The following is a 12,906-nucleotide window of genomic DNA, read 5'->3' as shown; positions in this document are numbered from 1 at the left end:
TGATCAGAGAAACTTTATTAATCCCAGAGGGAAATTAAGTTGTCATAGCCACATATACACAACAGACAACAAAGCAACTGTATAAAACGAAGAGATAAATGCATAAACATAAAAAGACACAAGTATTAACACCAGTGTTTCTGAAATATTAACAGGTATAAGGTGCTGGTAGGTGTGCAAATATATGTCGTACAGTGTGGTGTGTTTAGTCCGGTTCAGTACGTGTCGGCCTGATCTAATCAGATTAAGTAAAGAGTCTGAGAGCAGCGCCTCCTGTGTTGTTCCTTCAGAGATCGAGGTTGAAAGAATCTGGTGCTGAAACTGCTCTGTCTCCATCCATCTATATTCTTCACTCCTTACCATGCTGTTTTATCCTATCCTTCTTGATATGCCTGTAGGGATGGGGCCCATCCCAGCTGAAATTAGGTAAGATGTGTGTTACACACTGGGCAGGTCACCAGCAGAGCTACCACAAAGACAACTATTCTCTCATCACATCTACACCAATTTAGAATCACCAGTTAATGTGGCCTGCCTGTCTTTGGACTGTAAGAAGATTCAAACCAGCATAAACGATAAACATTGCCTCTTGGTTTGAAAAGTGAGACCAAAGCAGAGGTTCCTTAAATCTGCATTCATTTTAAAGGCCATCAGATGGCGATAGCTGTGGTTGCAAAGGCTTCCAGTTTATACAAGTTTGTTGGAAATTTTTTTTTCTGACATGACCTCTGTAAATGCTTTCCTGTTATGGGCTCACCTATTTCAGGTCAAACTATATAAAACATTAGGTTTATTTGGTAAATTTTGGTTATAAGTCTCAGAAAGATCATGATTAATTGATTGAGTGATAATACTATATTCATCAGGAGGGAAATTGGGTTAATGCTGCCCAATTTCCCTCGGGAAAGTGTTAGGGTTAGACATATCTAGCATATGTTCACTGTCTACGAACTTGCGATTGACAAGTCAGTACACAAAAAGCCAAGATGGTGATGGTGAAAATACTTTTCTCAAGGCTTCAAACCAGAACTTCACAAAAAAGTGTGTGACATCACGACATCTACATCCATCTTTTTTACTATCAAATCCAAACTCTTCTTTATGTGAAGAACATTGCTAACTACTGGGCCACTGTGCATTTACACAAAACTGATTCACCAATTTTTTCACCAAATTTATCATCAAGTATGAAATCTTGATATCGTGCAGAAATGGGATCAGGATATGTGTTTGAGCATCAAGCCATCAAATAAAGTTCTTGAGAGTGATGTAAATTTTTCACTGTTCTTCAAAGCTCACGCCCAACACCACCAAGCACGCTGCTCTCAAATGATTATGCCTGGTTGGGGCATGCTAGCTTTACATGGTTACATCAGCACTGGGCCCCATTTTGATTCATTGCTTTGTTGATGCCATGCAACACTTTCATGACCGTATCAGCATCTAATTTCAACACACTTTGCATGTTTTAATGGTCTGAACTCTTTTTATTGTTTAATAGTCGTCATCAAATAACTTCTAAGTGCATTACTACCAGAAATATCTTAATTCCTCGTAGCATGGATTCAACAAGAAATAATTGCATCGCAGTTGCTGCAGATTTGTTGGCTGTACATCCATGATCCAAATCTGCTGTTCCACCAAATCACAAAGGTGCTCTGTTGGATTGAGATCCAACAGAGGTGACTGTGGAGGTCATTTGAGTAAAGTGAACCTATTGTCATGTTCAAGAAACTAGTTTGTGATCATTTGAGCTTCTTGACACAGCGCGTTGAAAACAGCCATTAGAAGATGGGTACACTCTGGTCTTAAGGGGTGCAGATTCAGACCCTATCATCCATATTTTTGCGCAGGAGTGACCCCAGGTGTGCTCTTTTTTTAAGTTTTGATGGGTTGTGCGTTCATAAATGCTCTTCTGCATACCTCAGCTGTAACAAATAGTTATTTGAGTTACCAGTGGCTTCAGCTTGAAGCAGTCTGGCCATTCACCTGTGTGTTCTGGCATCAACAAGGTATTTTCAGTCTGAGAACTGCCGTTCACTGGATATTTTCTCTTGATTGGCCCATTTTCTGTAACCCTTTGAAATGTTTGTATGGAAAAATCCCTGAAGATCAGCAGATTCTGAAATATTCACACCAGCCCATCTGGCCCAAACAGCCGTACCACATTTCTTCATCTTGTTGCTCAGTTTGACCTTCAGAAAGTCATCTTGACCATGTCAACATGGCTAAATGCACTGAGTTGCTGCCATGTGATTGGCTAACTATATATTTGTGTTAATGAGCAGCTGAACAGGTGTACCTAATGAAGTGGTCATTGAGCGTGAACACTAACAGATAGCTATATACTGCTCAAAATAATGAAAAAAACTTAAATCAAACATTGGATTGTGACAAATATTGAAAATATTTGTCGATATATGAGGACAAAATGACGGAAAAGCAGTCACTGGAAACAAGAATCGTCAAACAGTTCAGTTTTTTTAAATAGCACAACCACTATTTGAATATTTAAAAATGCCACCAATCCGCAGTTTTTGACACTGAAGTTTTCGTACTGCGTCTCGTGTGATTTTAGAGATACGTCTACTCACAAGGTGTAGCATGAGAAGCTCGTGAGCAGAGCAGCAGAAGCACATCCAGCCACTCTCTTAAGGCTAGGGAGAGATTGACGTTTTGGTAAATATTGAAATTCAACACTTCCCATCTGTTGTTTTGCCATTGATTGGCAGGAGGACATTTTAAAGGGAAAAACAGGTGAAATGAGTTGAACATTTGCGATTGTATTTTTAAAACACAATAAATACTGTATACGAACATTTACAAACATATACGGTAAATTTAAACATGTCCTTGTTATACTAATTTTTAAAAAAAGTAGAACTATTAGCAAAAAAGACATAAATTGTCATTTACAGCTGGCTTATCCTTTAAAAGTCAAGGTAGTTATTTGATTTTCATACACTATCAAATAGTGTATCAAAACCTTAGATCCTCTATGTTTATATAAGCTATGGATACTAGTACATCCAAAGATATTTATTAATTATTGAAGGCATGTGATTCCATTAAACTTAAGGCTGAACACCCACTTAAAGAAAACTCAAGTTGTATCTCTCTTACCATATTTCACAGCTGTTTCTAACTGCCCGTTTCAAAAGAAGGCACGGAAAAAAAATGTAAATTCTCCACTGTGCACTTCACATTGCTTCCTTCATTCTCACATATCTTGTGAGAATGAAGGAAGTGCTTGAGTTCTGTTTCTGTATCCAAAGTTGACTAACATCTCAAGATTTAAAGGGCGAAATCAGAGTTTCTTTGCTTCACTACCATCTCTGGTTTGCATCGTTTGAAGCATCCTGCGCTTCCAGTCGAGCCTCCGTCAGCGACGTCACTGGCTCAGCAGGTGTTTTGCCGTTGGCAGCTGATTGAAAACATCTGCCGTGACATCGCTGACTGGGGAGCTTTCAGAGGAGAGCCGCAGTCTCAAGTTCCGCAAACTCTCCTTCGATTTACCTGTTTGACTGTGGGCGTTTTTCATTTTCATCAACATACACTGACTTCCTCGTAAAGAGACACATCGCTGTGCCGCCTCTGGAGCGGTGGGCCTGTTCCATTTCGCTGTCCACTCAATGGCTCCTTCGCAGTTTGATAAAAGAAAGGCGTTTTTCTGTTGTTTATTTCCTGAAGCCACTGAGGCCTGGCCCGTCTCTCAGAAAATCCACTCCTATGGAGGGCTCGTAAAATATACATCCTACAGGAATACTGCACTGTAATTACATTCGCCCATTAGCATACGGAGGTTTGGAGTCACACTGCACTCAGCCTCCAGCAGCACTTTGCCATATGGTCCGTCTGTGCTTCTCGGGCCATATTTGGCAAGACTCGCGCAGAAGGTCAAATATCAAGTCAGAGGACTGTGCCAGAATTGCATCTATGCTAATTGCTCTCTCTCTTTCCCTGCTTCCTCATCCATCTCATGCTCCTCTGCTCCGCTCCTTCTCTTTCATCCCTCTCTTCCTCTCCCACTGAAGTAAGTAATCTGCTTTAGGATGTTTCTGAGATGGAGATGGATTTGGTTTTCCTTCGCTGCCCCTCAGCCTAATCTCCCCCCTGTGACCACCCCGCCTCCTGCAGGCACAGCTCTTAAGCACACCATCATACATCCCCCTCCATCGCCCCCCTTTTGCCCCCAGTCCATACACGCCTAGTCAGCGAAAAACTCCCAAATTCCTCATTACTCACAAACATCCGCAATACACTTAGCCTGATTTGCTCGAATGGATGCCTAGTGCAAGGCTGGACCTTGACTTAAAAGATTGTAGCCGCATTTCTGTGTTGGAGTGCTATCACCATTCTGGTGTACTCTGGTTCTTGTCTGTGTGCCATGAGCATATTTGAGTAGGGTCAACTGAAAACATATGCTGTTTAGAGAGGGAAAAAGGTTATACCATTCTACTTCATTTGCTTCTATCTCTAATTTTGAGCCCTCCTTGTATAATCACATAAACTATAGCGCTGAAATCTCTGTGACCAGAAACATTTTTTGATAAACGTCTGCAGGTGGGGACAGCATACCACAGAATTCACAGTTAACCTTTTCTTCTGTTGGTGCATCAATATAAAGGTCCCCGCTCAAGGGTTAATTTGCACCTGTATGGTCCTATGATAGTCATATAACCAAACATATACGCAAAATTCATAAAACAATGACAGCTGAAATGACAGCTTAACATCCTGAACAAAAATAAGGGCATTTCCTAGCCTGCATTAAAATATTATGTTTTGATGTAACTTATTGAACAACATCTGCAAAACCCAGATTTATGCGTGATGTATTCACATTATTCATGTTATTTTATTATAGTCCCAACTTCTCTACTTATTGCCGCCGATGCTGAATATAAGAAAGTATTTGCAATATTTGAGGTCTAAGCTCTGTGTCTGCTCATGTTGCGGCGTGGCGATGCGGCACCGGGCGCAGCGGTGTGTGGATACCTAGATGAGTGGTCTGTCCGTAATAGCGGCCTTGGAGAGGTAGTTTTTATAAGCAGCACTGGGTGGCTAGAATATTGGCTACAAGCCCTAAGATGAGATTTCAGCCCCCACCTTCCTAACAGCGGTAACGTTGCAGGTGATGGATTGCTATACCTTCCAGGTCTGAGCTTGGCAACGCCCCAATATTTCTCCAGAATAAAGTGACAGGCAATATATAACACATCAGTTAAGGCTGACTGGATTCCTAAAACCCCACCAACATCACCACCACCACCCAGCCTGGAGATGGTTCTGAGTGTTTTGGATGGATCTCAAAGTCGTCCTTCCTCGACTCTGATGAAAGGACATTTCTTTTGCTTTTAGCCCACCTCACTACTGGGGTTAAAATAATCAAGGCAGACTGTTGTTTTATTTTGAAAGGTTTGTTTTTTCTGACTGTAGTTTGGAGGTGTTAGATGTATTAGGTGCGAGGTGTTTGTAGGCATGAGAAAGACGAGTGTTTGCAATTATACATCTGAATGGATCTGAAAAGTCAGTGTGAAGGAAAAATAAAGCAGAATTAAGAAAAGTTTGTATATTTGTGTATGTTTTGTTTGCAGCCTGTTAGAGCTCCATGCAAAGGATTGTGGTCATGAAGTACGGCCTGGTTCCCGGCCCGTATCTTAATAAATAATGGGTATTGTCAGGGTAACATATGGGCGTGTGCTGATGTGTTATAATGAGCATTTGGAAACACATCAGCACACTCCCACAACCTGCCCGATGCCTCTACCTGAAATTCCCTCTTCCGCTCTGTCTTTCTGTCTCCCACATATCTCCATCTCACTTCCCCCTTTCTATTCATTCTACCTCTTCTCTGATTTTTCTCTCCCTGCCTTTTTTAAAATCTTTCTTGTTCTCTGCTCTGTCATCTGTAGAGTACAAGCAGATTCTTGAGATTTCCTAGAAAGAAAAAGTGAGGGCGGGAAGGCGAGTTTATAGTTGGAGAAAAAAAAAATCCACCCGTAATTGCGGTGAATTAAAACTTTTATGATGTTGCGCGCGCTTGTGTGTGTGTGAGCCTTGAATGTGTGTTGGTGGGAGTGAGAGGAGTGAAGCGCTCGTGGTGGTGGCGGGGCAGGGGGGGCCTCTGTGACAAGGCTGGCTGGGAGCAGAGAGCTGAGGGTTAGTGCCAGACATGTCTCAAGAGAAACCGGGGCACATTTGCAATCACCCCGAGTTCAAAAGGGTAATTTATTCACAGTCTGTGGTTAAAGTAGGGCTGCTCAGAATGCCAGTGGAATAGTGCTCGGAAGCAGAGCAGTAAAGACACATTATTTTAATTTTTCTCTCTCCTCTTCTCCTCTTTCTTTCTTTCTTTCTTTCTTTCTTTCTTTCACTATCTCTCTCCCCTCCTCTTGCTTCCCCCCCCCCCCCCCCCCCCCCCCCATTGCCCTCTTCATCTCCTGTTGTTGTTTCTGCGAGCCCTGTGTGGCGTCTTTTAACACACGCCGGCGAGCATATTTCACTTTTACACTCATCCGCATTGACGTCTGGGCGCTGATTGAATTTTGAGGCGCTGTGGCGTCTGCCATTATCATCCTCATCGTCTTGAGTGGTTTATCTCTGCCCCCAGCTCAGTGTGACGCCAAGGCTGCAGGGGAGAGGAGGAGCAGCGCAGGGGTGGGCTTGGGGGTGGGGGGAGTATTTGTGCGTTTCCAGTATTTGTGTGGAAAAGATAGGGATCCTGGATTTTTAAGATTCCGGATGGAGGTTTTTGTCACCTTTGCACGCATGTGGCTCTGCAGAGGTCGGAGTTCGGCTTGGTTTGGTCCAACTGGTTTGATTTCCACCACCTTGTTTTAATCAGCTGACGATGTGGCTTCAACGTTTACTGCGCCTGCCAGGTCCAGTTAAGATCACATGCTGCCCTGAGACCTTACACTGCCTCACCAGAATCAGCAGAGAATTATTCCACTACATGTCAGTTTTACTGTGTTGTTATCACCCAAAGCCACCAGCAGACAGTCAGAATACCCTGCCTACTGTGCTGGTGTGGTGGGGTTAATTTGAGGTCTGGAGAAATGTCTTCCTCCTCCTTCAGCCAGTTCAATACTCTGTTGTGTGCATTCATTGCCGGAGCGGGAAATTGTCTTTCCCTTCAGTCTGTCGTTGCAGCCAGGTTGTTATGTATGCTCTGCTGCAGAGGCAGCAGCGTTGATGCGAGCTGAGCTGCTGCCACAGCGTCTTGATTTGAGGTGAAACCTTGGCGTTGCTCCCTTGTCCCTGGTGTAGCACTATCAGCTCGTACCTTCTCCTCACCCTGTCTTTATCGCCCTCTCTTTCGCTTGTCTCCGTATTCTTGTGTCGTCGTCCCCCCCCAGCTCTTCCTGCCAGTCGACTTTGAAGGCACATGCAGGTGGGGGACCAGATGACACAGAGCTGTACTAATTGAGCCTTCTTTGTGCCTGGTCACAGCAGTGTGCCGAGGCACGGAGACCTGGGAGGGAATCCAAGCAGCACTCGAGAGCCCAACTGGATCGATAACGTGGGAACTTAACAAAACAGAGACATACCGAGTGCCCAGATTAGGGTCATTATTGTCTCTGGTGAGCCGCACTTCCACCAGGGATTAATCAATGTGAGAATATGGATCAAGATAAACATTCTCACCTCTCGTCTTTTCTTCAGCTCCAAGAGCATCACAGTATAGGCAGAGAGAAAGAACAGGACATGAATGTCCTCCTGTGGATGCGCAGATGTGTTCACAACATCCACAGCATTGTAAAGTTTGTTCAGTCCTCTGAAAGAAATGTTGATATTGTCCAGTCGAGTCACAGAGATCTGTGTTTGTTGTTAAAGTCTGGTGATACGACAGCTGTTAGCAATTAGCCGACAGCCACATAAGAGGTCTGCTAAGTTGTCATTAAGCTAATGAAGCCATAACAATTATTTGTGTCTAAAAGGTGTTGTTTTTCTTAAAGTCCAGATTGAAGCTGAGAAAAGTCTACGAACTACTAGACAGAAACACTAGCAACGAACTTTACCAACTCTGATTATCAATGGAAACATAAGGCCTAAAGCACGGCACTACGGCGCTTTTGTTTTTATGTATGTTTGCTTTACCGAAGAGAATCTTAAAATATATACTTTTTTTTTTTTTTTTTACATTTTTATCTTTTTTATATAAAAATGGTACTAAGTGTTGAGTATTAACCGAGGGTTAATACTCGTGTAAGTTTTGGTAAGTGATTTGGCATTTATATAGCAGTGTGATATTCTTTTTGTCCACTCAGATGTTACACTGCAAGCCACAAAAATTAAGTTCTTTGCTTCCATCCTTTTGTCTCAAATGGAAATTTAAAGCAAAACATTGGCTGTAAGTGATGAATGTTCATATCAAGAAAACTAGGAAAAGTACTAATAACTGAGAAGTGTTTATGTCTTGTCTTTTTGGATTTTTTTTCAAGGGAATGGTTTAGAAAAGCAATCATTTATACTCTCAAATGTTGAACCTATGTTCACATTGCGCAGAATCCCAATATGAAGTAAATAAACACTAAATTGATTTTCTACTATATTTTCCAGGGGACTTTTATGCTCAGCATAACTTTGATTAAGCCTTCTATTGTTCTCTAAAAATACATTTTGAAACAAAAATCACATAAAAAACATGCATTTTTAGAAACAGCAAAACTGCTTTCAAAAAATGAAAAAGTGCAATTAATGGACTGCAGCGATACAACAATCAGCTCGTGGCAATTAGGTAAAAAAAACTAGATGTGTGAACACATCTTGACCCTTAAAAACATGATCGCATTTCATTTCCTCCACGTTTAAATTGGTGATGATGGTATCCTGCTGCTCTGGGTTCCACCATTACTCACTCAGAAGGATAATAGTAATTGCTTAATGTGGTGTGAAAAAATGGTAAATGGTTGCTACAGACGAGGAATGCATGCATCCAAATCAGGTGGGGTGATGAGCCAGTACCTGTACAGCTGACTCTGTTTAGGAGATCACAGGAAGAATATCCTAAAATGTAGGAAAAGCCACATCTACTGCATTACACCTGATGAGTGAATATTTGTGATCCACAGCTAGTGTGAATGAGAGCCCAGAGATGTGTTGCACTGGTGTTAATCCATTAGTTCTCACCCCAGCCAGTCAGGGCAGATGGCTATTCTCTATATGCCGGTCAGAGGTTTCTTACTATTAAGTTTGGTACCAATACTGCAATGTGTTTGCCCAAAGGAAATATATCTGTACCTTACTCTGTAAATTGTTTAAAAGGCCTTGTGCCAGACATGTCTCAAGAAAAACCAGAGCACTCATCTGTTTATGGCATGTTTATTCTTTTTTCATTATAAAGATTATTTATGTGGGTTTCTAAATAAAGTTTGTCTTTTAATTCTAAACTTGTCATAGCAGAAGACATTAAAGTCCTTATCGCAGTGTCAGTGTAGCCATCGTAAGCACTAGTTAAAAAGTTGGGCTTATGACCTTCTCATTGATGTCAGTCAAGTAATAGTTTTGGTTACTTGAAAGTGAAAAGGCTATAATTCGTGCTGGACACACATTGTACACATACATATAAAAAGGATGTCACAATACAGTACAGTAAATTAGCAGTGAGTACCAATGGAAGTACATGATTCACAATACCAAATTCATACCAAAACAAAATGATTATCTCCTGTACTTAAACATAAAATCCTTTATTATAAAGTCGTTTTAAATCACTGACATTGTGGTGGGAGACAGTTTATTTTTAAAATGTTATGATTACATTTTATTGACAGAACACTGGAAAAATGAGGGTGGTTGTCAAGTAGCATGCTACTTTTACTACAAGGTATCGATTCTGTACGTTAGCTTATGCATGTAAATCACTTTAGCTATTGCTAACATTTTAGCCTACAATGTATCGCTGATTTCACAACAGTGGTCTCAAACAACATGGAAATGTGTATTTCAGGATAATATAGGGACTATAACACTTCAGATATTATCAGGTTGAACCAAAACCAAACCAAACCAACTTGGAGATTAACTCTTTGTTCCACATGTAGTTTTTCTTGTGCGTTATGCAGCCCCCTTCAGTTCTGGAAGAACTGGTGCAAGTACTATCACATTTTCAGAATTTAGGTATGAAAAGAAACCACAAGTGTGGGCTCAGGTGACCTCCCTGCATATATGGGGACTAATATCTGATAATTAAGAAATCTATTGTTACACATAATGTTGCACAGTGCACTCTACACACATTTAAATGATGTAATTTCTTGTTTATTCTGATATGAAACAAATTGCCAATGTATTGCACTTGTTCTTCAGTCTGATACTAGTGCAACTGGAGTTTTCTTGAATGAAAAATCACTACAGACCAGCATATGCATGCAGTGTCTAATGACATTAAAAGTCAATGTAAACACACTGGCTTTGGTTTTAGTTTAATAAGTTAAGTGAAGTAAAAGCTGTTCAGCTTGTTACTCCACTTGTCACTGAGCAGCCTCTTTGGTGGAGAAAACAAGCTAATTTAGGCTGCTTAAATATCCATTTTGCAATGCACTGCATGACAAACAACAACATTAATCCCGCCTACTGCATTGACTGCATAAATGTTACTCCTCCTGCAGCAATTATCAGGCAAATTCATTGTTTATCGAAAAAAGGGAAAAAAACAGTGTTTTGTATCATGATGCCAGACAATTAATAATTACAAATGGTTGGAATCCTTTTGGGTAATACAATTTAAATATAAACTATTATCAGCGCCCGTTGTACACTGTAGGTTTTACATGTGGTCAATAACCGGTATAAGCTTGAGAGCATGCGCCTGTCTGGTGCTAACATACTCATCAGCATGCCTTTAAGAAGCTGCCAATGACACTTGGTATTAAAATGTCAAATTGCTCTCCACTCAGACTAAAGTGATTTTAGTTGTGATTATGCACCATTTCCCCCGTCAACAGGGGGAAAAAAAATCAAAAAAAATGTGCTAATTGGTCATGGGGATTGGTTGGAGACTCCAGTATTTTATGTCTCTGACTTCCAAATGAGTTTCGGAAAGAAGAGGCTGTCACTCTGGCGTAGAGGTTTCGGGGAGAAGAAGGAGGGGCGGCTGCTGGCGCGGGCTCAAATTGAAACGATGCACTGTTCCCCCTCACTGCGGCTAGAGCTCACAGTAATTAAATGCCTCATTGTTGCTTCTTGGGAATTTGTATTGAATATTTCATACAGCGTAATGATTATTTGGGTGTGGGTGGGACGTGGATGTAATCACCTTGGCTGGCTCTTTGATGAAATACTTGATTTGGTGGTTGTGCTTTCTGGCCATTTTAAGTGCCCTTCTGGGATTTTTACTTTACTTAATGTCCATGCTGTTTCTAGCCAATTCTACCCAACTGCTCCTTACATTGCGGGTTATTGCCATCTGTGATTTTTGAACGTGAATTTTGTTTTGTTTTATTTTCAAGAGGTTGCCAGTGACATCACCATGAAACCTGTGAAATAAAATGTGTCCTTCACATTTTGTCTCCCACAGAGGACGCCGGTCAACAACGGCGAAGCTTTTCGGTGGTTCTTTTAGAAAGAAAGCCGTGGCCACCCCATCCACCAGTTAGGAGGGCAGGTGGGACTCTTGACTCTCTGCCAGGAGCACTTCATGGATTCACAGAACCCATCACGCCCGAAACATTTGGAGAGGATGAAAGAAGAAAACGTGGACAGACAAAAAGATAAAAGATAACATAATGGTGTTGTTTTAACTCTGTAATTTCTTTTTCTGTGTAATTATTGTACCTTTTGACAGTATCATAATGTATATTTTTGGTGTCTATGAATGTGTTTTCAGTGTCGTGGCTGTAGGTTCACAGCCAATCCTGTGTAAAGGACTCAAACAGACAATCATACAGTCACCCTGAATCCATCAAACAGGAAGAGGCCACAAGGATCGAGGATATACAAACCCAACACACTTCACCGCGGAGCAATAATCTATTCTTGTGATTATTCTTCAACCTTTTATATATATTTTTTACTTCAATTATTATATCAAACTGAGTCCTATTCAGTTTTTTGTTCTTTTTTAATGTAATCTGCAATCCACATGCTCATGTTTAGACCATTGCTGGCAGTGTGATATGTTTGCGAACGATAGCAGCAGCGCTCCCGTGATGGGTTTGTTGATGTGCTTCCTGGTTTGAGTGGACATAGAGCAGAACGGCCCACATTGTCCTGTGTGGTGAGCTACACTTCTTTAAGCTCTAATTGGGCGTCATTTGATTGTGGCAGCGCCAGATGTTTGAGTCAGACTGCTGTCTGAGGGGTCATATTCTCAAAGAAAATCCTTTTTTTTCCCTTACAGAACTACATAGGTCATTGTGTCTTTTTCTTTTTCTCCTTTCAGTTTGGATCACTAAAGGTTGTAACTGTCAAAAAGGTAGAAAGTAATGCCAGTAAAGAGTTGTAGGTCATGTTGAAAACATTCAAATTTTGAATTAATTACAGACCACTACACATATTTGACATGCCAGATGTTGTTCTGGAGAGAAGAGATCGATGAAACTCCTCCTTCAGCGTAAACAGCAGTCCCTCCAGCAAAATAATGTTGAGACATTCCAAAAACACGATTATTCAATAAGTTACTCATTGTCTTAAACCCTATTGTTGCATGTGTAAATGTGTTTTGGTTTTAAAGATTACTAAGAATTTGTATATTGTTGTTGTGATGCTTTTATGTGTTAAAATAAAAAAAAATGACTTCAGTAAAAGAAATGCTGGTAGAACCGTTTTTGTGCAGAAACCATGGACAGAGAGAAAAATAAATGCCCCGATATACAAACATATATAAAAAAGGGAAAAATCAGTAATCACTTTTGATCACCTGATAAGTATTACCTTTCTTGCCTGTTTTTAAAGCCTCAA

General features: G+C 40.9%; 1 protein-coding gene across 3 annotated transcripts in view; it reads left to right on the top strand.

The window, feature by feature from the left end:
• The window catches only part of cxxc4 (CXXC finger 4), a 29,609-nt gene extending 16,904 nt beyond the window's left edge, over window positions 1-12,705 (top strand). For 2 of the 3 annotated variants that reach the window (XM_082537166.1, XM_082537167.1), the window contains exon 3: window positions 11,525-12,705. In XM_082537166.1, coding sequence (XP_082393292.1) covers window positions 11,525-11,569 — 45 coding nt within the window. In that variant the 3' untranslated portion in view covers window positions 11,570-12,705. The remainder of the gene's footprint in view (window positions 1-11,524) is intronic. The other variant, XR_014277336.1, reaches the window with a different exon arrangement.
• Window positions 12,706-12,906: the final 201 nt, after the last annotated feature.

This window comes from Aulonocara stuartgranti, assembly GCF_965226115.1.
Source record: "Aulonocara stuartgranti genome assembly, chromosome: 6".
Classification (NCBI taxonomy): domain Eukaryota; kingdom Metazoa; phylum Chordata; class Actinopteri; order Cichliformes; family Cichlidae; genus Aulonocara; species Aulonocara stuartgranti.
Note: the sequence above shows the minus strand (reverse complement) of the source record. Positions and strands in the feature narration are given on the sequence as shown.